Source organism: Sparus aurata, chromosome 23 (assembly GCF_900880675.1).
Source record: "Sparus aurata chromosome 23, fSpaAur1.1, whole genome shotgun sequence".
Classification (NCBI taxonomy): Eukaryota; Metazoa; Chordata; class Actinopteri; order Spariformes; family Sparidae; genus Sparus; species Sparus aurata.
Window position 1 is genome coordinate 10,671,448 of NC_044209.1, and position 27,907 is coordinate 10,699,354.

At 39.7% G+C, this 27,907-nt stretch overlaps 1 protein-coding gene and 1 pseudogene across 3 annotated transcripts; both read left to right on the forward strand.

Moving 5' to 3' along the window:
• Positions 1 to 2,658: 2,658 nt before the first annotated feature.
• On the forward strand, positions 2,659 to 12,381 carry atf7ip2 (activating transcription factor 7 interacting protein 2). Of its 3 annotated transcripts, XM_030407876.1 has the most exons (15): positions 2,659 to 2,928; positions 3,118 to 3,170; positions 4,696 to 4,862; positions 5,997 to 6,069; positions 6,490 to 6,621; positions 7,530 to 7,535; positions 7,820 to 7,888; positions 7,973 to 8,010; positions 8,140 to 8,183; positions 8,274 to 8,329; positions 9,260 to 9,305; positions 9,551 to 9,621; positions 9,799 to 9,909; positions 10,006 to 10,193; positions 11,321 to 12,381. In XM_030407876.1, the coding sequence occupies exons 3-15, from the start codon at positions 4,708 to 4,710 to the stop codon at positions 11,535 to 11,537; spliced, it is 1,206 nt and encodes a 401-aa protein (XP_030263736.1). In that variant the 5' UTR covers positions 2,659 to 2,928; positions 3,118 to 3,170; positions 4,696 to 4,707; the 3' UTR covers positions 11,538 to 12,381. The 3 variants fall into 3 exon arrangements, with proteins under 3 accessions (XP_030263736.1, XP_030263738.1, XP_030263739.1); XM_030407878.1 differs by lacking the exon at positions 7,530 to 7,535; XM_030407879.1 differs by lacking the exon at positions 4,696 to 4,862.
• Positions 12,382 to 15,498: 3,117 nt separating this feature from the next.
• LOC115576263 (NACHT, LRR and PYD domains-containing protein 3-like) lies at positions 15,499 to 27,830 on the forward strand (annotated as a pseudogene).
• Positions 27,831 to 27,907: the final 77 nt, after the last annotated feature.

Here is a 27,907-nt window from a genome sequence, read left to right on the forward strand (position 1 = left end):
AATGTCTCGCTATAATGTAACATTATAAATTGTATTAATACAGTGATAGATTATGAACTACTGTCCCTCTGGGCACAGATTTTGCAGGCAAATGTTGTACTTTTCACTCCACTGCAAGTTAATTTACTTTGCAGATTGCAGTTTCACAGCCTAAAGTAGCACATTTTAAACAAATTGATTAATCAGGGATCAGATAAATATTAGCTGTCTGTTGTGGGGAGACTGTCGACTATTTATATCCATTAAAACCCACTTTTAATTAACATGAGTTTTAAGTGCACTGTTTTATTAATGATAGCTAACTTGAAGGTTTCCGAACGGTTTTACATTTTGTGGGGGCCACTTATCTTGAGGATAAAAAGATTAAAAATAAAAGATATCATTAAGAACAGCTATTCTTATTAAGTATTTGGGCCTTCCAGTAAATTGGTCAAATGTTACACAGTAAGGTCTTTTTTAACGAAATGTGTCTGTCCCAGTGATGCATGTGCTCTACACTTTTTTTGGTTTGCATTTTGTGTTCTGCCTCCTTGTTTTAACTTCTCTTACAGTCTGCTGAGTGTTTCTTCTGTTGTATTATCTGATGACCTCAACAACAATAATGATGACAGTAATCTAAATAATTCAACAGTTATTTCTGACAAGCTCGAATGTAGAAAATCTATTTTTCTAGTCACTGAGCAAGTTTGTAACGCCATCTGTCTCACTTATTCTCTGTCCCAGGACTGTATTTGCAATCCCGTTTCCCATCCTCTTGATTTCCTCATCCACATCTGGCCTGTGCTCCTTCATGAACAAGCATGCCCTTTTTATTCATGGACTGCCGCCCTCCTGCTGGTTGTCATGCTCTCTCTTGCTACGGCACAAAAACAAGGGTGAACGCTCATGTTAACGCGGTGGAAAATTTATGATCAGCAGGAAAATACAAGACATGTGATCATAACTGTCCACAGCAAATTTACGTTGAGTTGAGGAGGCGCTCGGCTGAGGAGGAGCAGGGACACTAGGAGGGGGGAAAACATCATACACTGTCACCCTGGAGACACAAACACACAGAACAGGCCGTTAGACAAGCTGGGATGGTGTCATGTGGCCACCAGGTGTCAGGATTTCCCCTCACAAAAAATTCTAACAACTCGCTACAATCAAACACTTCTCAAATGTGCCATTTTTCTTAAGGACCTTTGAACTGGAGCTACAGGACAAAGTCAGATTTTACGTGTGTTAGTCCTGTAAAGCTGTTCCGGCACTAAACCTGCTGTCTGCTGCAACCAAACAGTGGGGATGTTCAGAGTGTGTGTGGTAAACCAGGGTCTTACTGTGTGTGGAGAAACATGGTGTATGATGGCTGCTGCTGCTGCAGGCATCAGCTGTGGGACGCCGTTCATAGGCCAGTGAATCTTTTTTTGTGTTGCAGAGCAGAGCTTGTTTACTTTAAAACCTGTACAACTAAACAGTTACTCTTCATTTTCTTGAATTTAAAGACAAATTTCCATGAAAAAACAAACTTTACCATTCGTCTGCTTACATTTAGCTCTGCTAATTATTATTATTAGGCTATAGAGGCAGTATCACCATGATACTCATGTCACTACCGACTGAGCACAGACAAAAGACGTCAATTGAAGTTTCAAAATTAAATAATAATTAAAATAATTAATTTGAATCATTTAAGAAGTTTTTACTACGTCTTTTGCAGACTTCCTTTTAACATCACATCACAATCCTGTTTGACATCCTAGTGACATCCTTACAGGGTTGAAAATTACAGTTTTCGCAATGTCATTGTTGGACATTACTTCAATGTTCACTATCGATGTACAACTGACATCATTACAGGGTCCAAATAACCTTATTTCAGTTCACAATTATAGCAATAAGATTGGTTCAGATCGTCAAGATGTTAAGCTTTCTAAGGAGTCCTAGCTTGACGTTAAGATATTTAACATGGTTTGAGCATAAACAGACAGGGACCCAGTCAGATGTTCAAATACTTCAACTGCTTGGAATGTCCAGAGACGTACAAGACTTGTCTTGCACTCTTATAGAGGTCCAAGAAAAGTCTCAGCCAGAGAGACAGGTTCTCTCTAGATGTTCAGGTACCCATACTATTGTACACTACCAAAGACGTTCAAATTGTTCTCTAGCCTGATGTTTATATGTTAAACCTGTATTGCACATCCACAGACATCCAAAAGGTATCCTGGTCAGATGTCCAAATATTAAACATGTTCTGTACGTCCATGAGACGTGCAAAAGTGGGCCTGGACTGATGGACGTCTAAAAGGTATAATCTCAATGTCTCCCTGACTGCTGTAACTGATGAGAAATTTTAATATGTATACTACCTTCTCTAGGTCAACAATGACATTATCCTTTATAGCTCTGCCTGTTTTTTTTGGTCTGATTTTTTGTGCCTAATTACATCATGTTGCTGTTTTGAGACCAGTGACTTGCAGAGCCTAAGAAACAAAACATTTTGCATGAAAAATCAAAGAGTCTGTCTGGCTGATTTTGAAGATCTGATCTTTAGACAAAACTATACCGTAGCTACGGTACGGTTAAACTATTTTTACATAATTTGACCTAGTTTTAGAGCACACTTGACTTTGTTTTGAATGAGATTTCGCTTTTACACTGAAGGTGCCGGACCGGAAGTACCACTTGCGGAAGTTGAAAATCCAGGAAAAGCCAATGAAGGGCTAAACAAGCAGGACTGTTTGAGACATGCCAGCCTTAAGCTGTTACAAAATTATGCTTTGAATGAGTGTTTTGAGCGTCGAGTCTTTTACATACAGCTACACATCTCGTGTGCTAACGTAGGGTCGCTAGGTATTACCTGACGAGGCAGAGAAGTAGTTAGCTAAACGTTTAGAGCTAGCTAGCTTACGGTCCCAGCAGCGAACAGTTATCGCAGCCGATGCTCCTGTAAGTGATGTCAGGAAGACACACCCTGTGAAAGCACATGTTGTAAAAGTATCATTGAAGTCTAGAGACAATCATCCGCCATGTTTGCATTTCACTCGAATAGTTATGAGTTTAAAGGCTGTTTGCAGTACAAGTACCTCTTCACATGAATTTGTATATTTATACCGTCTTCTGTGTCTCTGTCAATAGAGCACCGTGGCAAAGAAGTTAAGGACTGAGCCCTGGATTAGACAACAACAGAGGTGGGACAAATGGCTAATATGGCAAATTATTACACCTTTAAATCATAAAGACACAACTGCATCACAATAGTTTTCTATATATTGCAGGGACGAACCTGAATCGCTCATTTACATCACTTTATTTGATCTGATGCACTGTTGGAAGCCTCCAATGACTTGCTGCCTTTTTATCGTTTAAATAGCACACATTTTATATTCTCTACCTTAGAGCCTGACCGATATATCGATGCCATTTGACATATTAGTCTGGCGGGCCACACATATCAGAATGAGTTTATAATGCAAAAAAAAAAGACTTTTAGGATAATTGATAATCATTAGATGCCTAGTTAAGTGCTGTTTTAATGTCTTTCTGGACAATAAGGTTTATTGTTACACTGACAGACATCCTGCATCTGTTACCCATCTCTGTCGCGAGTGTTTGTTAACAATATTTGAGGGATAAATTGCTGTAAAATAGCTGTGTATATCGGCCAATATGTCAGATTCTATTTACATTCTCATATCAATATCGATATTCATCCCCAATATCAGATATCGGTCGGCTCCATTTGATATGTTGTCTTTGTCAAAAAGGCTAAAACAGCTTGCTGTACAGTTTGTTGCACTGTGATCATTGAAATCTAGGAAAACTTGCACAATAAGAACGTGAATACTAGGGGTGAAACGGTACACAGAAGTCATGGTTCGGTACATAACTTTTTCGGGGTCCGATACGACTTTGGTACAGTGGGATAAAAACAAACTACAGGCTAGGTTTCTGTATTTATGTGCAGATTTCCCCCGGTTTCCCCCTTGTTCCACCTGGGATAGTTGTTACAGCCTGTTTTGCTTAAAGCAGCAAAAAGTGAAAGTACACATTGTCATTAGTAATTTTTATTGTGCAAGGCAGAAAGAAAACAACAATGTAAATGCCACTTTATTCAGTGATGTCTGTGGCACTGCCTTCTGTTACATGTATAGTCTACTAAACAACAGTGTTGGTAAGTGTGTTGCCACTCCACTTCAGTTGTTAAACAACAGTAACACAGAAATTTGTGTCAGACAAGGGTTGTTTTGTCCAACCCACCACAATCTTTTATCGTCTCTATTTTTCTTTTTTTTCTCCAAACGGGTGTTTTGAAATAAGGGGGAAAAGTTTTCGTTTTTTTTGGCCTTTTCATGGCTTTATGGATAGGACAGCTCAGAGATGACAGGTAACAGGACTAGAGAGACTGGGGGTGAAACACAGAAAAGGCCACAGGTCAGATTCGAACCCTGGGCTGCTGCAGCAAAGACAAGGCCTCTGCACATGGGAACGCCCGCTCTACCAACTGTGCTAATAGCATCTACAGTATTTAACAACATTATGTGTCCACAGAGATTTTTCTGAAACACAATCCAACAGTGGCTGCTGTTACTATCAGGTTTCAGCTTTTTAACAGTCTTTGATGGACTGCTGACGTCAGCTCACTCGCTCACATTGTACGCTCCCTGATGATTCACCACTCAGCAAAGCTGATTCTGTTTTGACATTACACTGCAGGCTTAATGAAACATGGCAGGTGCTCAAGCTCAAAGTCGTGATCGCACCAATTCAAAGAGATATCGGTCTCGTGTGAACATTGGATTGGCATTTGGAAGGTGGCGTGCAATGAAATCAGCAAATGGAATGAAATCTGATGAGGAAGTCGCCCAGCGTCTTCTGGATGCGTAAGTTGACCTCCGACAGCTTCTTGCGTGTTTGCAGCTTGCCAGTTCCGTTCCTTCGGAGTGGCGCGCAGTGCAATCCGTACCTACATGTGTAGAACTATTTCTGTCTGTGAAGCTTCAGCATGCCTTGCTGCTAATGTTGCCACTAGCTTGATCCTGGTGAGCAAAGGAGGGGAAGGACAGTGTGCCGCTTGGAAAGCGTTTTGTCGTTCCAGTGAAGCTGACGTAGGAAAAATGTGGCTTTCAAGTTTTTGAATTATAAATGATAAAAGAGAGCAAATATAAATTGTATACAATTGTTCTTTTACCTGTAGACCTTTGGCAGAGCTATATAGTTTGACTTCACCCAAATAATGAATATACACTTAGTTTTGAATCATAACTTCTTAACTCCATTATATTGCAGCCACAATGTATCCCCTTGTGTGCAAGCTACAAAACCATTGAGCGTGAAACGGAATCTATCGATATGTGTTTGTGCTTCTTATGTCAGCTGTAACGTCATCACTGCATATTTCTACTCAGAATAATTGCGTTGTGAATTGCGTATTAAAAGTTGTGACCCTGAGAATTCAAAATCTGCCTATACGCCATCATGCAATGTCATGTTGTAAATATGATGCTTCTGCTGGTGGTGTTATGAAGATTGGAATGCTCAGTCATATTGCACACTTTTCTTCCTTCCGTTTTGCTATTTCTGACAGGTGCTGTTTTCTCTTGCACGCTTCACTGCAGCGGCTACTCTCATGATCCCACCGCATTTTGTCACTTCTCTGAAAAGCAGGTGGCACAAAGTGACGAGCCACAGTGCGAGCAGTCCAAGTCTCCATTTATTTGAACCAGCCATTTGCACCACCAGTGTGATACTTGATGGTGTTATTCATGTTTTGTATTGTTTAGTTGAGGTTATGTGACATATAATGAGTTCTTCATACATGTTACCAGTTAACCTTTCCAAATTCTAAACACTATAAAACACTACTACTGCATCATTCTTGCTTTGCTCAATGTGACACATTTCCACAAGCTCAAGTCCAGGTCCCAAAGTTTAACAAAACAGTAGGTCCTCAATATAGAGTAGCAAATGTTATCAACCTCGACTTTCTGTGTGTGTCTTTGTATTTATGTATGAAGAATGAAGAGGCTGCCCTCCAGTTCTGATTCCTTAGGAGCCAGTGATAAAAAGATTAAATTCTCCCAATCTGAGGTAAGAGACAATATTGTGGCAATAATGTATACCATTTCTCCGCATTGTAACATTTGCAAAAGCATACACTATTAAAATAGGGATGCACGATTATAGAAAGAGCTGATAAACACAAGAAGTAGGAGAAGATGAAGTGCAGCCCACAAATGTTCCACCATCCATCTTTGAGCTACATCCTAGCCTTTCTTACCCTCAGGTTTGAATAAACTTTAGGTCGTAAATGTCTTCTTAAAATATGAAAATGTAAAAGTACAGGTCACCTTATCAGTATCAGCCATGAAAAGCAGGCGATTATCAATTATAGGTATCTGCAGAAAGAAACTCCATATTGCGCATCCCTTTGTCATACCTGTCGTTATGAACACAGCTCGGCCAAACGCCCTGCATGCATGTGTGCTTATTCCGCTCGTTTGTCGACAGGTGCAGACTCTGATCGAACAGGAGGTTCGCAGCGTGTTGAAAAACAATGAAACCAGGCTGCAGGGTTTATATGAAACCATTCAACATCTGGAACGTCAAGTGGACTACGAAAGCTCCATCAAAAAACTGGAGGTCGGTTGAAGTAGTGGCACGCGTCTTTAATTCGTTGCTGGCAGGTGTGCTGTCGATCTCCGACACAAAGATTAGTAGTTTATATTTTGGGATTGTCAGAGTTGGTTATGTAGTCTGGTTCGTCCTGTCGTGACTTATTTTCCTGATAATGACCGCCGTTCTATACATTATCCCACTTCTTACACGGTTACTTGCCAACACGAAAAAACTTGACACAGTGTGAATTTATTTGTAACTGTTCATAGTGTTTTTCAGCAGAGAAATATAGTTCGCCAAACCGATGCAGTTTCACTTCTTCCTCTTCGCTGCTTTCCTCTCTCTTTCTTTTCTTGACTGGTGGCGACAATTGAGCCAAGACCGTATTTTCCCAAAATATTAAAGTTAATGTGAAAATCATCTATACTAGTGGCCTCGGAATACGTTTCTTCAGATATGAAGTAGACTACAGATCAGCTGACGTCGCTTAGCCACCAAAGACGCTGGGGTGATAAGTTACCGGACTACTTGCGGAGCAAAGAGTGCGGAGTGATACAAAATATGTGATCCAGGGGCAAAAGGCCACTTTCCTTGACGACGGTCAAATATGCCTGGCAGCGGTCAATTATACGAAAATAATTGACCGCCGAACGTTGGGAAGGCCCATTCAAGTGAATGGAGCATTCTACAGCATTAGGGAAGAGCCGTGTAATAAAAGTGGGTGACCAGACACTCAAGTAACTTTGTAATTCTCTGATTGACTTTTTTTCCTTTGTGCTATGAAGATGAGAAAAGCACATCTGACATTCTTACTGTCTCTATTGTTCTTAATTTCCCTTATTCCTTACTTTCATCAAGCTGTCTTAAAATCTGTCGCTTGCTCTTTGTTTTGTGTTGTTCTCTCCTGCCTCGGTCCTTTCTGAATTCAACAGCTGCTGGTAAATATTTTAAGCTTCCATTCTTCTGCGGTCTGGCTTCAGTCATTGTTCATTGTTCTTCCTAAATTCTTCCCCCGTTAGATCAAACCCACTTGATTGGGACACAGATGCTTTCTACCTTTTCCTCCATGTTTTCTGTAATCTCTTATCTTTTTAAACCAAAAGTAATGAGACGTGTGTGTCTGTGTGTCTGTGTGTGTGTGTGTGTGTGTGAGAGAGAGAGAGAGTGTGTGCGAGAATACCTTTAACCCAATAAATGCTTAAAGAAATGTTCTCTTCCTCAGGCTCGAGTGAACACCGTATCCGAGAGAGCAGAAGCAGCTCTTGCCTACATGGCGAAGAAAAAGAAAAAGGTTTGACACACACGTATGCACCTGTAATACTTATTGGTCGACATGCACATTCAACAAGACTCAACAAACAATTTTGATTTTCAGAGCCCGCTGCCATCGCTTGTTAATGTGGAGATCATGAGGTGTGTAGAACCAGGTTCAGTCATATTAGTTGTCAGTTCTAAAGGCCCCAATTTTGTGAATTTGTGCCTTGGATTTGTTTGCATTTAATCAGCTTTTAAGACGATTTGATTTGCCACCTAACCCTGCAGGTCAGAGTCTGAGGATGAAAGCAAGGAAACCAGAGTGCCACAGAGTAAGAGCTCAGCCAGCACGCATGCCCTAATGAATACTGATTGCATTTTATGGTTGCAGAGTATTTAATCTGTGCTTTTTTTTCATTTAGAGAAAATGAGCATGGAACATATAGACTCCAAGAGTGGAGAGCTCAATAATTTGATGGTAAATATGTAGTTCATTCATTCTGTGTTTTTTAACTTAGTTTGTGTGATTGGAAATATATTGAATTGTCAGCTTCAAGGAAAGGCCTCGGACTGAGAGGTTAAATCCAAATTAAATTGAAAAAAATGAAATATATATACTCAATTTCCACACAGGTCAATGCTCATTGAAGCTTCTGTGGTCAAGAAGGTACCCATTTACTATAAGGTTTAATGAAAAAAATTGTTATTTATAGAGCCTGACCGATGCACCAGTTAGCAGATATAATCATTATATATTGGCCTATCACATAGATATTGGTATCTTTAATGCATGCACTGCCCTTGTTATACAATTGTTGGCCACCCCACATGGGAGTGCCTGCCCCCCCAATCTCCTAGTGAGTTGCATTCCCATTTACTTGCCTCTAAGTAATGAGCACTGTATGCATAATATGCTTCCATCTCATATTTAACCTCAGGTGTGTTATTTATTTATTTATTTATTTATTTATGGCAATTTGGAAATGAAAATAAGAAATTGTCACCCCTAAGATTTTCAGTGGCCCCTTCTGGCCCCCCCAGTGTAAGATTTCTGGGGGCACCCCTGCTAAAATGTACTGTAAAATATGCTTTGCGTTATTTATATTTATTAAATCATGTACTGTTTTTCTATGCACTGATGTCAATTAAACGGTTAAATATCCTGTCTCCATGACACATCTTTGTCACAAGTGTTTGATAATCATGTCTGAAGGATCATTGCAAAAAAGTGCTTGTATATCGGCCGATAAACCAGTATCCAATATGGTAAAGAATTTTACTCCCTTTTAAAATTTTCGGCCTCTAAAATCTAATATCAGTCAGGCTCTTGTTAATTGAGTTTTAATTTTTAGTAAACTAAAACCTCTGTTAACATTGAGGTTTAAGTTGATCGGTCCTTTCTGTCCAGGAAACCAAACAAATGGCGGTAGACAAGATGCAAGCCGAGAAGAAAGGTAAAATAGTCCATATTTACAAGCAGATGTTTGTATAGCGTAAGTTTAAACTTGTGAAATGTCGATGTAATGTAGCTTCTGGTGATATTATTTCACCATGTAGTGGGAGAAACTGACACCATAAGCTGTTATAATGACCCAAATTAAATAATGAGTCAGTGAGTACATGACTAAATAACATCCGTGGTTTCTCCTCTCTCGTCTCTTCCTCTGTTACTTGTCACTTGTGTGTAATCCGTGTTAAGCTTTGACGGCTGCCGTAGAAGATTTAAATGAGGAGCGGTCTCCTCCTCCTTATGGCTCTCCTGAATGTAAGGTAGGATGCTTCATTGCATGATAAATCATTTTCAAAACAGGCTAGATATTATGTGTAACTAAAGACGACATTTAAACATATATTCTCATTGTTCATGAGAATATATATTGCCTATATTCGTTCATCTTTCTTTTCCACACTTTGTTGTGATGTGTTATTCTGGGACTCCACTTGAAGAAAGAGCCAGACAATACTGAGGTCTCCATGCAGTTGGAGGAGCCGAAGGTGAAAGAAGAATGCTCCTCTTCAGGCCATAGTAACTGTCCTGAGCGCGCAGACTTAAATCAGGTAATCACAACAACTCATACAAACCAACAGGAGAAATTCACATGACTGTTTGCTTCCAATGACCTCCCCCCCATCTTCTGCTTTCCTCACCCCAAGGACAAGCCCTTGTATCCTCCCCTTCCGGCCACCACTTTCCCCTCCGTCTGTAGCATAGAAGCGGCTTCGTACACCATCCCCCAGAGACCTGAAGTACGTCTGGCGCTCATCAGGAACCCCCCCAGCCTTTCTGTGCTTTGGAACGTCTCACAGAAAGAACCATCGGCGCCTCCCATGGATAGTTACAGGTAAGATGCAGTGTGTTGAGTAGACAAGTATCAACTCTACTACATTGCTTTTTTTATTTACACTTAAAGAGACTTCTTCTTTGACAGTCTTTTCAAAACGGATAATGTATTTGTGTAAACTGTATTTGTGCCATTCAAGTAGCTTCAACAAACCGAGAGAATTACAGCATTCTTGTGCCCGAGTTTGTGAAGAAAGTGCAGCCAGAATAAACCATCCTCTCTCTGTTCTTTGTCTGAAACAGGCAGACTTTATGGAATGACACATTTTTGAAAAATGAAACAAATCATATTGTTTGTATCAAGCTTTTTTCCACCAACACAAGTTGGCTGACCTCAATATATTAGCACAGATTGTATCACTGGTTGAGTATGTGGCTGGGTTAGGTCATGGATCCAAATTTGTGTTTTGTGCCCACATTGTTAACTTCAAATGTCTTTGTTTCGATTGATCGGAATCCCAGTTCTTTACCGAAATGGTTCAAAGATGTTTTTTCTTTCGATCTACTTATTGAATTATCGACTAAATGTTTCAGCTCTAATAATATTCTGTATTTAAAAGGAGATTTCATCAATACAACAAGTCAGAGCTCCAGGGTGATTAATTTGGTTGCACATGTGCCCAAAAATCTGTCAAGTGCGACTAAACATGTCCATTGGTGCGTTTGAATTTTTCATTTATTTATTTATTTATTTATTTATTTTCTTTATATTTTCTTTTTGCCTGTCACTTAAGTGAAGAAAACATGAATTTCCACATTTTTTCCTGTTCACACAAAATTCCATATTGTGTTAAGAAATTACATTTAAGCTGCTCTAAGTGTTGTTTTAGGTAACTTTCTTTCTGTTTTGCAGTTAGCAACACCCTTCTTCCTCTCTAAGTCACAACATGTGTTATTGGGTGCAACTAAATAATGTGTCTGAATCAGATGTTTATGTACATGTTTACTCAAGCCGCCACACTCAACCAGGTTGATTACAGAAGTGATGTCATTTCACACATCTGTCTGAATAGTATTATACTCTACTGCATGTGTCAACATCTGACCACTAGATGGAAGCAGACTTCAGCAGGTCAGTGGTCCTCACTCATTCATGAGATTCTTTTTCCCTTCTCTCACCCGCTGCAGCCTCTATATAACCATGGAAAAGGTCAAAGATAGCGGCGTATTCCCGAACTGGATTTCAGTTGGTGAAGTGAAGGCCATAGATCTTCCCATGTGCGTGATGATCAGCAAGTACAAGCCTGGGCGCAAGGTGTGTGTCAGCGTGGTGGGCAAAGACATTTTTGGACGATACGGACCGTACAGCGAAGTTGTAACGGCAGACATACCTGACACACTCTAGTTGGGAGGAGGCTCTGGCCTTGAAGGAGAGGAGACAAATGTGGGATTCTCTTGATACATGATTTTTTTTTATTTTGTAAAATGAAATAGACAGGAAAGGAATGTGAACTTTACTGTTACAACAGTGCCCTCGAAGAATGGTTATGGTTTCAATGGAAGCAGCGTATAAACGCATGCTTAAGGCACTTCATTTTCTGTCAAAGTATTTATATTGTGTGTTTCTCCTGCTTTAAGAGAGGAAGCACACACCCGGAGTCCAGCTTTAATGTCACTTTGATAATGTCAGTGTTTACGTCAATATGAAGCGCTATTTTCACTTTGGAAAAAAATGGATGCTGATGGTATTTTTTTTTATTGAGTCAATAAAGTTCACAATTTTTCGATGTTTATAATGGTTGTCATTTATTAAGTAATAATCTCCAACCCTGGATCTTACTGCTTCGGTTTCTGCCGGCCAGACTAAAACCATCTATACAAACATCTAAGGATGCAAATTTTTAGCAGTCTCTTTAATCGATTGCCTTAAAAATATATTATCAGTTCATCAATACAGTATGAAATGTGTTGGACATTTTCCATACAAAGTCAGTTAGTTACATTAGGTGTTCATAGAGCATAAAAAGTCAACAGCAACTTAGTTGAAACTAAAAACAAAACATTTTAATTGCGATTTTTAATTGTGAGTTTAATTGCGAAGCTACTGTCTGTCATTATTCACCAACTGGCCCAACAAAATCCAACATATTGAGGCTATCAAATGGCTAAAATGTAATATCAGTTTGTATAGAATATATCTTAGTATGTTTTACATAATGATGTATTGTAATAAAATTCATTTTCTCATACTTTTTTATGTTGTGTTTTATTCTGATGTGTTTGTTAACACGGAACAGGATACTTTTTTTGAGGTATTTGTGCCTGATTATTGGTTAATACACCATTAACTGTTTGAATTCTTTACAGTGATTATTTGATTTATCATTAACATCCCTACAACCAGAGTTAGAGTAGAGTTTTCAAAGACATATTTTGAATATATTTTAAGTCTGGTGGTAATATCTGCCCCTTTTGCTGACTTAAGCAACCAGTACTAAATATGGCACGGACGGGGTTCACACCATGATATCTGCCTTTTCTGTTTACGTACCACCACTGATTAACCTCTGAAGCGGTCTATAGTCAGAGGGTGCTGTCCGCTCTCTCTGTTGGGTCTGGCCTTACACCAGTGAAATATGGCTGAGGCTGATGAAGTACACCATGGCCTTTTCTCTCTGGTGCCATCCTCGTGCTGAACTTGACATCATGTTGGCCAACTTGTAGCAAGCGTTTAAGAATAGACATCAATTTTTAATGGTTCCAACAACTTATTTTTCTTGCGTTTGACTGCTAATAACATAAAGTCCCTTATTGTTTGTATCTGCGGTCTCTCTTGAATTCATGATGCTCAAGTCGCACGACTCAGCATTGAATGTAATCTCTAAAGAATGTATGCTTATGTACACACTAAGCAACTCCAGATGTTTCCTATTCCCTCTTGGTAGTCCTTGTTGTAGATAAAGTATTCCTCAGGAAAAATGCAGAGACTGCATTTCGCCCCATTTTTGGGAACAATTGTCCAGGTTCTCCAGGTAAAAATGGACAGGAAATGGTCCTGGCTTATGGAACCTCTGTCATCCCTCTGATCAAACTCTGTCCAGTCTTGTCGTGATGCCAGCTATACTGTAGAGAAAGTATTCTTCAGGAAAAATGCAGAGACCGCATCTTGTGTATTCAAAGGGGTTCAACTGCTACAAAACTTAAACTTCGTTTGAGTGTACATCCTATTCAGACAGAACGGAAGGCATCCGTTTCCTGTTTTAATGTACCTCCGGTACACACCTATTTCCTGAAACCAATTTGTCCCAACAAACAGGAATGAGTGAGAACCTGACATGAATTTTGTCTTAATATATCCATACACTGTGTCCCCAATATATTCAGTAATGCAAATACACAATACGCTCTGCTCTCCTGCCAGCTGGCAGCAGTCGACAGTCTCCTCCCTCTCTCCCTTGGCCTGTCTGGAGGTCTCACATTCAGTACGCGAAGTGAAGAAGACACGACACAGTGCCTGTCAGTCACAACAGAGGCTCGGCAGTCAAAACTGCAGAGACTTGTGAACATGACCTGGCTGGTTCTTAAAAGGGCAGTCCATGCAAATCACACAAAGATATAGTTAGTTCACAAAGATTTATTTGTAATGTTTTTCAGCATTTTTTTTTAATTGTATGTGCATATAGTTATTTCCTCTAGGTATTCGAAACTTTAAAAATGTTTTCCCAATAAGCCAGGTTTAGGCTGACTGTGCTGAGTTCCCTGTACTCCCTGGGGTTACATTTGTCTTACCTGCACTACCCTTTAGAGTTCAGACAACTGCAGTTATTTTCTCCTGCATCTATAAAGGGGCAGGATTTGTAACCATTTAGGCTCATAGGTTTCTGCTTTTCTGCTGCCGGTCAAGCACACTTTGATATTATGCTGTGTATTAAAGAGTGGGCGTGCAGCTGTAAAGGGAGTCATTAGATCCACAATGAATGGCTTGCTCCCAGCATCAGCAGAAGTCCACACGTACGTGTGTGTCTCTCTCCGACCAGCAGGACCCAGTGGGGAAGCAGCGTAGAACGATGGGCCTCCTAAGACCATTTAAAAACACACACCCGTAGTCGCACTGACACACACATCCGTGCACACACAGTGGCCTGATTAGAGCTGACAGCAGAGGAGAGAGAGCTTATGAAAAGAGGGTGCGGAAAAGGAAAAGGAAAAAAAATCCAGATAGAGAAAGCAGAGGTGGAGAGGAGAGAGTGATTAGGGAGCAAATTCTTTCGTTAAAGTGTAAAAGTGAAGTGTTGGCAGAATGGTGACCTGCTTCTTCAGTCCCTTCCCTCCTGTAAAATGGATGAAGCGTATATGGATTATTACCCCTTTCAGAAATATGTGCTCGAAAATGCAGGTCCACTCGTCATCTTCATTGTTTTGAGCTTTTTCGTACAAGTTTAGGGGAAGTTTATGCACTACATTTTTGACCATTATCTATGAAAATGGGTGACCTCCATTACTATTTTCAAAGATACGTTAAACGTGAGGATGAGAAGAGAACTCCAAACAGTGAAGCATTTGTTGATTTACGTACAGGCGCTCAAATCCAATTTACAGCTGGAAGAACCTAAAGGAGACTATGCAGAGGTTTATTTGGTTTGTTTAGGCAGAAAAAAAGAAATAATGCTCTTCTGATCAATAACACAGTGCACCTTTAATCATTTAAAACTTACATAAATAATTCTCGAATTAAAACTATACAAGACTGCAAAAAAATCTAAAGCCAAAAGCATAGCTAACATTAATTTAGAGCCAAGTTGGTGACTGCCAGCACTGGCTATCTATTTGTCCTGCTGACTGTAGCCTGTGATGAGCAGTGCCAGCACTTTTCTGTTTATCTCAAATCCAACTATTTAGATGGATGTGATTATGTATGCCATACTTACATAGAACATGCACCAGACTGTCTTTAGTTCAGATGCATTTGAACCACAAAAACACCCTGCCAAAATGCTGCCCTTGTTAGAGAACATCTGGCTAATGATTAACACAGGACAGTTGGCAAAGTCTGGCCTTAATGTGCGTGTGGATTTCTGCCAATGTACGACAACAACCTGGAATAACCTCTTATCAAAAAGAGACACACCATATAGCTTGAATGGACTTGCAGGCTCCTGGATGATGCCATAATATTACAAGGAAGTTTGGTTTTTCTCTGACACAAGCGAGGATTTCAAACTCTGAACACTGTTCTGTTTGATTTTAATGAAGACGAACAGACGTTTCTACCACTCGACAGAGCACTTTTGGAGTATTTTTTGCAGCTACATTTTACTTTCTCTTTCTCTCTCCCTCAGATACACACACACACACACACGCACTTAGTTAAGTCCGCCCACCTAAATGCTCACGTCTGGTCTCTGACAGATTCAGTCTTTTTCCGGGTTGATCTCTCCTGCTGCAGCTTACCACAGGACCGTGGACAAAAAGGTAAAAAAAAAAAAAAAACACATTTGAATACATCTTTGCCTGTTTGTGTGTGAAAATAGGTATTTAAACACAACAAGAATAGTCCTGTCAAACACCTTATATGATTTAGTTAAGTTGCTGTAGAGATGTACAATACACATACAGACCAAACGTTGCTTTTACTTTAAGCACAAATCAAATGATCAGCTTCATAGTAAAACATGATGCAGGCTCACATCATTTACTTAAGTACATTATGTACTCGCTTTGTACATAATGTCAGGACATTTTTCTGCTCTGAGGAAATGATGTTTGTTTCAGATTCACATTGTTGACACTGAAGAAATAACAACATGGGGAAGAGGAAGAGAAAGCGTGGAGCTATAATGGAGATAACAGGGGTGAAGACTTTAAGGAGGCAGGAAGAAGAAAATACTGACACTGCCTCTGAAACACATGATCCTGATTCAGCCATCACAGAGGAGAAAGGTGAGTTAATAATTTTAGGAGCAAACACTATCTTGATTGACGTTGGTGACCATAAAATAACAATAATAAAATCAGTATATACTAGCTTTAGAGGCCATTCACCCTGCTGCATGCTTGTGAATGGTAGCTGTGTCTTATATATGACATCTTGTGTTCCTCTTTTCAAAAGAAGCTGCCTGGGTGGATGACAACCGGGCTACGCTCATTCAGAGCGTCAGCTCAGTGATGGGGATAGCGGATGAGATGTTGCAGCAGAAAATAATCGAGGACGAGATGTATGCCAAAATTAAGGCTGCCGGGATCAGACATGAGCAGATGAGAGCGATTTACAGCATCCTCACTACCACAAGAGCCAAATCTGCCTTCTTCAAAATCCTCCAGGATAAACAACCACAACATTGTCAAAGTATGTAAGGTCTAAAAAAAAACCAAACCAAAAAAAAAAACAACTAACCCTTGTCTCTTTCATGATGATAATATGATGCTAATTGTTAATGTTAGACATGGGACTGATCCAGTTCAGACTTAATTGACTTCTTAGATATTGGACTGAGGTCACTAATCCACAGATCGATCCAGATTCCATAGTCTTAGATGTTTTTATATCCCCCCTTTTGCGAACGCCACAGAGCTGGTAAAAAAGTAACGCTGAGACTATATTGCAGGGCAATACCTTAATGCTTACCTTTAGCATTTCAATTCTGTGTTCAGATAACTAAAATTATTCATACAGTGTCTGATTGGGCATGTGAAAAATAAACATGATCTCTGTGTAAGCTATCTGAAAATAAACTCTATACTGTATCGCTAAAGTGACACTTGTCCAGTTAAGCCTTGTGTGCAAAAACAATCTGACATAGTGGACACTATAGATTAGCTCTGGGAGTTAAGATTTCCTATACAACATAATGTTTCCAACTCTAGAATTCTGCATGCAAGAGAGACCTTTTGTGTGCTGATTGTTGCAGGCCATTTTTGGTGTGGTCATGTGGATTTTACTGTTTTATTGTATTTGCTTACAGTCAGTGTGTTCTGGAATGGAGTCACTCCACAGATAACTGGATCTTGTATCTTGTAATTATGTATTTGGTTTTGTGTTCCATCCTGATAGTGGTAGCCATTTTGTTAATGGGAGTGGCACCCACTGATTTTGGTCCCGTGCAGCAGATGAAGTGTTGCTTTTATGTAGACAGTGTGGTTCAGCATGATCGGTTGGAAAGACTTGTGATAGCTGGACACTCTTTGTATTATTGCATTTTTGCAGCTCTGATATTGAACATTTCTTTAAGGGGAAATGTTCACAGAACTCTACTCTTATCAGTTCCTGTAGGCTCTCCTCTCTCAGCCAGACTGCCAGCATGTGTGGATGTGTTTTTGAGTAAAATGTTGCACCACGGTTTCCCTTTGGCCCTAGTCATAACAAAATAATTGCTTCTCTGGTAATGTTTTGACATCAACTCTTTTATTGCAGCAGAGGATCTCGTCAAAGAAGTAAAGAAGAAGCACAAAGCAGTTCTAAGGGAAAAGTTTAGATATGAATTTGAAGGCACTAAGAACGATCATGAGGATGTCAGGTCACTAGACGAAATTTACACAGAGCTCCACATCATAAAGGGAGAGAGTAACCGTGTCAATCAAGAACATGAGATCTGGGAGATTGAAGATAAGATGAGAAGTCAAACATCTGAAGGCACTAAAATCAACTGCAATGACATCTTTCAAAGGACAATAGAAAATAGCGTCTCATCTGGGAAAGATGGAGAAGTGAAAGGTATCAGAACTGTGATGACAAAGGGAATAGCTGGCATTGGAAAAACTGTCTCAGTGAAGAAGTTCATCCTTGATTGGGCAGATGGGAAAGCAAATCAGGACTTGGACTTCATCTTTGTGCTACCATTCAGAGAGCTGAATCTGGTCGTAAAGAAGCAGTTTAGCCTTGAGACACTTGTGAAAGAATTCCATCCAGAGCTTAAAAACATACCAGTTGCAAATATATTTGCTAAACACCAAGTGTTGTTCATATTTGATGGTCTCGATGAAAGCCAACTGAAACTGAATTTCAGAACAACAGAAAGACTGACAGATACCACCGAGGACGCATCAGTGGACACTCTGGTGACCAACCTCATCCGAGAACATCTTCTTCCCTCCGCTCTTGTCTGGATAACCTCGAGACCAGGAGCAGTTCAGCGCATCCCTCGCCAGTACGTACAGCAGTGGACTGAGGTCAAAGGATTTAATGATCCACAAAAAATACAGTACTTCAAGAGAGTTGAGGACGAGGCAGTTGCCGAAATGATTATTGACAACATCATGAGTTCCCGGAGCTTATACATCATGTGTCACATACCCATCTTCTGCTGGATTGCGGTGAAAGTTTTTGCATACTTGCGACAAAAAATGGACAAAACTCAAGATGACAACATTAAGATACCCACAACTCTTACTGAGATGTACACACACTTCCTGTTCATTCAAATGCAGGTAGAAACGGACAAGTATGACAACCAGAATGAGATCGACAGAGAGGAGATCTTCAAGTCAGGTGAAGAGTTCATTTTGAAACTGGGCAGAATGGCATTTGAACATTTGAATCGGGGAAACATCATTTTTACTGCCGATGATCTGAAGAGCTATGGCCTTGATGTACACAAAGCAGGAGTTTGCTGTGGGTTGTGCACAGAGATATTAAAGGAAGAGTTGTTCAACAAAAGAAAACTCTTCTGCTTTGTGCATTTGACAGTTCAGGAGTACTTTGCAGCTCTCTTTGTCTACCACAGTTTTGCACGTAAACAAATTGACTCTCCAAGCCTCAAGAATTTCCTGCTCACAGGGTCTGTGGAAGAGCTCAAGTCAGAGTTGGATGCAGATCCAGTTGATTTACCTTTGAATGAGCTGATTGAAATTTCAGTAGCTAATTCAATTGAGAGAAAGGCTGGAGAACTGGACATGTTCATCAGGTTTCTGATCGGCATGTCTCTACAATCAACACAAGATCTACTCCAAGGCCTGATTCAACAGAAAGATGATCACTCTGAAGTTGTTGAGGCAGTTAAGAAAAGTCTAAAAGAAATAGACTTAGGGGACTGCTCACCTGACAGATGCCTGAACGTTGTTCACTGCCTGATGGAGCTGAAAGACAGTTCCATACATGATACTGTGCAGCAGTATCTGAAACCAGATCACAATCCAGAAACACAGCTTACCCCTGTTTAGTGCTCAGCTCTGGCTGTCTCAATTCTGATGTCAAAAACACCTCTGGATGAATTCCACTTGAAAAAATACAGACCAGCAGCAAAAGGTGTTTTTAGGCTACTCCCAGCTGTGAGGAACAGCAAAAAAGCAAGGTGAGCTGGTAACTAAGCATGCAATCATTTATAAATCAATTTATCATTGACTTTACTGAAACAAACTCAATATGTCCCATTGGAGCTGAAATGTTGGCTTAATGCAGCAAACAAACACACAGCACACTTTATAAAAGTGAAAAATAATTGAATATTAATTGCATTCATCTAAAACTTTATCTGATCATGCATGATTGTTTCTTTTCATTTTTTCAGAATATCAGGGGTTTGGCTTGATGTTTGGTATTGTGAAACAATCTCTGCAGCCCTTCGAATGCCAAACTCACCGCTAACTGAACTGCATCTGATAAATAGTGTATTTGGTTCCAATGGTACACCGATACTGATTGATGGACTGATGAACTGTCAGTGTAAACTACAAGCACTGAGGTGAGTAAAACTATTATTTTGGCTTAATTTTGCTATTTCTTTTTAGCTCATCTTTTTTGTGCCCCCTAGTTATGCATTTAAGGAGGATCAGCTTTCAAGTCAAGTCAGTGTTATTCCCATGGCACTTTAAATTTAAAGCTGGTCTATACCGTAGTCCTTAAAGGGATATTCCGATGTCAATTTTGTCCATGGTCTAACACACTGTGACACCCAGTGAGACCCTCCCCTCGAGAGATCAAGTTTGCAGTTCGCGAGCTTACGTAGTTTTAGCAACCTCAGAAAAGACCGCACAATAACAATAAATTGCAGTATATGCCTACAAGATGAACCGCTTTTTGATGTCATTTCATCTTGGAGGCATATACTGCAATGTATTGTTATCATGCGACCAAACATTCCCCCAGTGAGCAAGCACTTGGCAACAGTGGCAAGGAACAGTCAGTACACTACAATGCTGGCAGCATTAGGGATGGTAGTGTTGGTTGATGCCTCAACTTGTTAGTTGGTGATGTCATTACTGTTGTCCTGACTGAGTTATCTCCACAACTTGTACACACATCCTTGTGACATATTTTGGCCTGTTTTGGCCTGTGTTTATAGCCTCTCAGGTCATGGATATGGTGGAGAACTACTTGAGAGTTTTGTAACTGCTATCAAGTCAGTCTTCCCAAATCTGAGAGAACTGGAGCTGAGTGGCAACATACTGGGCTGTGCAGTATCCTCTGTGTTTTCTGATGGACTAGGCAACCTGGAGAAGCTCAGGTAAATCTCAGCTTTGACACTGTACAAATAGCTGGCCTTCTAAAACAGCCTGTCAGTTGTCTTTGCATATTTATTGATATATGTTGTTGCTAATGGTCTATCAACACTAATACAAGTTTTGTTAACATACAATTGACTACTTTGACACAGCCACTAGTTAGTAGTTAGTTAAATGAGGCTGGACCTATTTCTATTTTTCTCATTTAATTTCTCTTTTGTTTCTTTAACAAAAGACTGAACCGAAATTCAGGAATTGCACAAATTTGCAAAGAGTTGGTGACAATTCTCATATCCAAACCATGTTATCTGCGAGAGCTGGAGCTGAGTTACACCAATTTTCAAGACTCAGAAATGGAGATCCTTTGTACTGGCTTGATGAGCACATACTGTAATCTGGCAGCATTGAGGTAAATGGCTGCAAACATTGCACTGCATTTTTTTTACAAGTTCAAACAAGGCTCTATTAAGGGTGTAATATGATGAAAAAAAGAATTAACCAGTACACTAATAGGCCAAATAATATCTGACGATGTAGTGCATGTTGTTTAGCAATTTAATTATATTCCTACATTTCTCATGTAGTCTTAGTCACAACAGACTCACTGAGAAAGGTTGTAAGATGTTGGCCTCGGCACTCAGCTCCAAACCTTCCTGCCTGACTAAGCTGGACCTGAGCTACAATGACCTGCTGGACTCAGGAGTGGTGGAGCTCTGCCATGCACTGATGAGCCCACAGTGTCGTTTGAAAACGCTAAGGTCAGTACATTAAGTAACTTTTCAAGTTTTTTATTTTGATATGCACAACAATTACAGTGAAGTCGTTGTTGCCAATGAAATCCCTTAGTTTCGAGACTCCCTCCCATAGAACCAGTATTGTAATAAAAAAAACTGATACCATCTTGCAATGGAATCACACCAGCTTTGATGTCTGGAGAAGAAAGTGCACATTTTCAGATCAAGCAGTGGACTTTGAGACGATCACTGCTGATGGCATCTTTCGATCATCCAACCTGACCAGTTGGAACCAACACATGGGTTACTGGAGGATTGTTGGAATATGAGTCATGCTTATCAATCTCAGATTAAAAGTTTCTCCTTGATTTTGTTAGTTTGAAGGAAAATGAAATGGACAAACAAGACTAGACTCTTGTGCCCACATCTTTACAAAGTCCTGTCCCCACCACAACACCTTGGATCAAGATGTTGCGTGTTTTAAGCTGACAGGGCGCAGGACAGATCGTAAGATTATCTGACCTCAGAATTTCAATGAAGATGGCGACCATATTATTACCATCTTGTTGCTGATGTTTTAATACATCCAGAGGCTAATTTAAAGGGCCAGTGTGTAAGATATAAAGGGATTCACAAAGATCTGTTGGCATAAAGGGAATATAAGGGTGTTAAGTTGTTTGCAATCTGAAATCTCGCTGCTTTGCCTCTTTTCAACTAGTACATTTGGCCACGCCGAGTCAAACCAAGCTGTGCCGTTTTGCTTTTTCAAATACCAGTTTTACTGGTAATTACCTATAAGTGGGCTGTGGTTATGTCTCGTGACTGCAGCAAACCCTTTGCCTTTATTTAGGCTATGTTGTTTATAGCCTAAATAAAATACATATATTTAACATACATACATATACTCTTTGGTACATGTAATTTTCATTTCATTATGCAACCCTGTGTTGTATAATGACAAATAAGGCACTTTGAACACTGATCGAATGACATTGTAGTAGAAACTTACATAATCAGGATGACTAAATTGTTGGTTGTATTCTCTTCAGGGGATTTTTTTTATTACAATAAAAGGTATAATAATGCTAACATTATTCATTCAGACTCAGATTGAGACCACTTTATTTATCCCAAATGGGCAATTCAGTTGCAGCTCCCCAGACGTCAAACATATAAAAAATAAAATCATTACAACGATCATTCAGTCATTCAGAAAACAATTAAGAGGCACATGGGTACGTCATTCAATCAAATCAAATCAAAAATGAATAAATAAATGAATAAATAAACAAATAGGTTAAATTCTTCTAAAATTTGTGGGGTCTGTGTTTAAGAGTTTAATGGCAGAGGATCAAAAGACTTTGCGTATCGATTTGATTTGCTCTTGGGCACATTATAGTGTCGACCAGAGAGCAACAATAAAAACGCGGTCGACATAATATGGTCTGGTTGGCTCATAATTATTTTTGCTTTCTCAGCTGCTTGTTTTTCCCAGATAGTGCCCAAATTCCTCTGCTGAACGCCAGTAATCTTGGAACATACTTTAACAATGGTGTTTAAGCTGTTCTTCTCCTTCACAGACAACCCGTTGAACCAGCAGATAAAGGAAAAAGTTAAAAGGCTTTCAATAAAAGAATGACAAAAGTTGCAAAAAAAATTGTATCACACAGTGCGTTTACATGACACTCAAGAAAACTGAATTATTTGGTTAGTCCGACTATGATCGGATTTTTAAGATGCATGAATACGGTTAGTCTGACTAATATTGGACTGGATTGGATTTCTCAGTCGGATTAAAACACCCAGATAATTCGATTGATAGTTGCATTACTTGTGCATGTATACGTTACATCAGATCAGATAGGATTTCTGCATTCTGCACAGGCTCGAGATTTTTTTCCAAGGGCTGTGAGCCGGAAGTAAAAGGACGGCGGTGATAAAGTCTTTCCTCTGAAATAACCGCAAGCAAGAGCGCCATTGTGCATCTAGTTTGTGTAATTATCATGTAAACCATATACATAATGTACAAAGATGTAGCTTCGTCTCGCTCTTCGTACGCCATCTTTCTCGAATGCCGAGGCAGAGTTTGTGTTGCTGGCGACGTAAAGAGGTCAGTTGGAGGTGGCTCTGTTACCACTAGTTGCCACGCCAACTATCGTACCGGGGTATGACATGCTCCGGCCAATAATTTGACTTTCTTACAGGCATGTTTATTCGGACAATTGCAGCTGTCTGATTGAGTAGCATAGTCGAACTATGGCTGTAATCTGACTAAGCTGTGCATGTAAACGTACTGACAGACATTAAAATAACTTAGCTTTCGCATTAAGTGAATTCCTTGTTGACCCCATTTGACAATCAGCTCATTGTTTGCTTTAAATTTGAGCCGTGAATCAAAGAAAGTGCCAAGGTATTTGTAGGATTCAACAATCTGGACCTCTTCCTTTTGGATGGTGCTTGCTCTTGGTGTTTCCTGACTTTGCCTTAAGTCAGTGATCAGTTCCTTAGTTTTTTACACATTAAGATCCAAGAGATGATCATTGAACCGTTTAGTTAAAGCAGGCAGGGCATGACCTTGACCTGAATCTTGGCCCTGGAGAAGAGTCAGAAGGGCAGTGTCATCCGAGGATTTTACAAAGTAGCTGCCCTCTTGTGATGTTCTACAGCTGTCTGTGTACATGATGAAGAGTAAGGGTGACAGGACGCAACCCTGAGGTGAGCCTGTGTTTTTTTTAAAAAAAAGTATATCTTCATTATTAACTATGTGTCACATCTTATTCACATATTCAACATTTTTTTTTACATTTATCCCCCCACTTAAAGAGAACCCCCTCCCCTTGCCAACGTCCAAATGTGAACATTCAGCACAGCAGTCAGTCAGTCAGTCACAAGCGTGGCAGAATATCATATGGCAATAGTAAAGACTTTGATTGATAATATAAAATGGAGAAATACGTATACACTACACTAATTAAAAAATGGTATAGAAAATAAAATAAGAAATAAAAATAGTAAAGCAGACAGCAAAACCTCTCCTTTAACATCCAACTGTTATTCCCTGGTCTGGGAAGCACCTTCCTAAATATGTTCTACATAATTGAGAAATGGGTTCCATATATGATAAATTAAACCAATTTTCACTCTGGACCAGTATGTCAGCTATTCCATGGGTAAAAGGTCAAATATTACCTTAGGCCAATCTAAAACTAGGTGGCTTATTTAAAATCCATTTCAGCAATATAGTTTTATGTGCAGCATATGTTAAAACATTCCACAGTTTTTTGACAGTGAGATCCTTTTATTTGTGGGTGCGGTAATCCCAACAACAAATACACTGGGTCCAGGTCCAACCCCTTATTAAAAAACAAATCTAATTTCAAAGCCACTTCTACCCAGAAATCCTTAATATGCACACAGGTCCATACAGTGTGTATAAAGCTACCAACTTCCTTATTACACTTCATACACAGAGCTGATTTCTTTGGGTCCATCTTATGTCTGAGTTCAGGTGATATCTGAAGGCGATGCAGTTATTTAAATTGTGATTCCTTTGCCCTAATACATATGGATGTTATTAGTATGCTCCCATATGTCTGCCTCCATAGCTTCGTCTATTATCACCCCAAGGTCCTGAGCCCATGTTTGCATGATTGTATTGTAAGCCTTATTGGACTGATAAAAAAGACCTCATAGCTTCCTTTTACTATAGCCTTATTGCTACGAATTTTGTATAGTAGTTGTTCAGTTGGGTGAGCCTGTGTTTGAAAGCCTGATCCTGGACATGCGTTGCATTCACCAACACCTGCTGGATTCTGTTTGTAAGAAAGTCTAAAAGCAACACTAAAAACTGATCTAGTAGCTTGAAATAGGATGGAAGGTGGTCAATTAAAATATGAGGCTGCATCTTATTAAAAGCAGAAGAAAAATCATCAAATAAAATCCTTGCGTACGGGTCTAATATGCTCCAGCTGAGTGGATGTAATTTTCATTTCATTATGCAACCCTGTGTTGTATGATGACAAATAAGTCACTTTGTACGCTGATCGAATGACATTGTATTAGAAACTTGATGACTTCAGGATGACTTCTGCTGGCTATCCACTCAGGCTCAGAGTGCTTTGTTTCGGCTTTAAAGAGGGAGAGCCTGATTCAAGACTAATCAAATCATACTTGTGTCATGTTAACAAATGATAGATAAATAGAATGTACTACATGTCTAAAACGACATTGTCTGATTTTTGTAGGCTGTCATTCTGTAAGGTGACAGGAGATGGATGTGTTGCCCTGGCCTCAGCTCTGAGGTCCGACCACTGCAGCCTCAGGGAGCTGGACCTGAGCTTTAATCACCTGTCGGATCAAGGAGTCGAAATGCTGACGGAAATACAGAGGGATCCACGCTGCAGTCTGGAGAAACTCAAGTATGCTTAAACAGGCTGTATAACAAATGCACTTTCAGCACAATTCCAAGATATTATATTAAGAAATGTATTAGCAAGATTTGCTTTATTTGTTTGATATGATATTCATATTTGACAAATTATTCAATGTGTCACCTCTGTCCTTTTACTTCAGTGTGGACCAAAATGAAGAATTCTGGTTCGACTTGAAGCTACTGAGAAAGTGTAAGAAATGTTTTGTTTTTTAAAAACATGCTAAAGCTGTGATGTCAATGAATTTTCACTCAAAACTCACCCTGCTCTTTAACAGTAATATCATGCATTATAGAAGATATAAACACACTGACCCTTATTTGATACTTCTGTCTTGGTTGCAGATGCCTGTGAACTCACACTGAACCCCGACACAGCAGGTGTGAATGTCATTTTGACAGAAGAGAACAAAAAGGCAACATATGTCAGAGAGAATCAACCTCATCCTGATAATCCTGAAAGATTTGACTGCCGTCAAGTACTGTGTGAAGAGGGTCTGACTGGTCGGCATTACTGGGAGGCTGAGAATGTTTTCGCTGATGGAGTTGGAGTGGCATACAAAAGTATCGATAGGGTGGGAGACTGCTCAAGTGAATTTTCTTTGAGAGGGAATGAAAAGTCTTGGTGTTGGTGTCTTGATGGGAGCTTTCATCATAACGGGTCTTGTATGACGTTCATTGGCCAGACCAGAAAAAGTATCATTGGAGTGTATCTGGACTGGCCAGCAGGTATTTTGTCCTTTTTTGAGGCCTTTCCTGATGCACTGAAGCACCTGTACACCGCCCGTACAGCTTTCACCGAACCACTACATCCTGGTTTCGATGTCGGTGATGGATCAGTTAGAATATGTAAAATAAATTCACCACTAATCTAAAAAAATGTACAGACAAGATGAGCTTATCTGTGCTGGTTACATGCAAAAACAGTGATACAATACATGTCACACATCAAATATTGTATACTGCATACAGATACAATGAGGATTTGTCCACCTACATTGCTGAACTCCTACACTCTTACTCCACCTCTAGACCACTCAGATCCTCCGACCTAGGCCTCCTATCTATACCCCGGTCCCTCCTCAAATCTAAGGGTGACTGCACCTTTGCCGTCAGGGCCCCATCCCTCTGGAACAGTCTACCCTATTCTGTCAGATCAGCTGAATCACTAAATGTCTTCAAAAAACTTCTTGAAACCCATCTCTATCGTCTTGCATTTCCTACAACTGAACTGTAATCTTTCTTGGCACGTATTTGTTCATGTATGTTTGTTTTACTTGATCTTGTTGTTTACGTTTATGCTCGTTTTTTATTATGTTTTACTTATGTTTTATGTTTACTGTACCCTGTACAGCACTTTGCAAACTTTGATTTGAAAAAAGTGCTTTATAAATAAAAATGTACTTACTTACTTACTTACTAATGAGCAAAAGCCTAGAGGACATTAGATGGCCCAGAACAGATGAAATCATCATGAAATGTGGGAAAGTCAAAAGCAGTCAGTTTGTGCAACAATGTACATATTACCCACAGTCACAATTGTGCCTGTCTCGCATTAAATAATCACGCTCAGTTGCACTTTGAAACCAGTGATCTTGATCTTGAAATGAGTGAACCTGATGCAGCTGGTACAGGCTGGGCTGCATTCCTTCCCACACTTCACTCCTTCCTTATCTACTTTCGTATTTATTTGTCATGTGCCATCACATGGTTGCAAGTTTTATGCTTGAATGTGAATTTCATCATCCTAACAGGTCAGCTAACAGAAACAAACTGTCAGATAGTACAGTGGAACATTCAGGCCAAATGTAAAATAAATGTACCTACGACTGAATCTTTTTGATTGCACCTCTGGTATCTTATTGAAATGTTATGTGAAATCTTTGGCACAGGCAGACAGTGTGTACAGTATGTCTGTGTATTTTATAGTAAACAAGAAGCACAGATGGAAGAATGAACTGTGAAGGTGCATGTACAGATTTACTTGTGAGCATTACACTCAGAAGGCAGTTATGTGACAGAAGCAATGCTGTTTGAGTGTGTGTGCCTTTTTTATTTTGAAAATTGAAAATGTCCAATAAAAATGGTATGGCAGCAATTTTCTGTCTGTGTGTGTACAGATTCTAGCAGAGACAAACAACTATTTTATGAAAAAACACTGAACTCAACATCAGA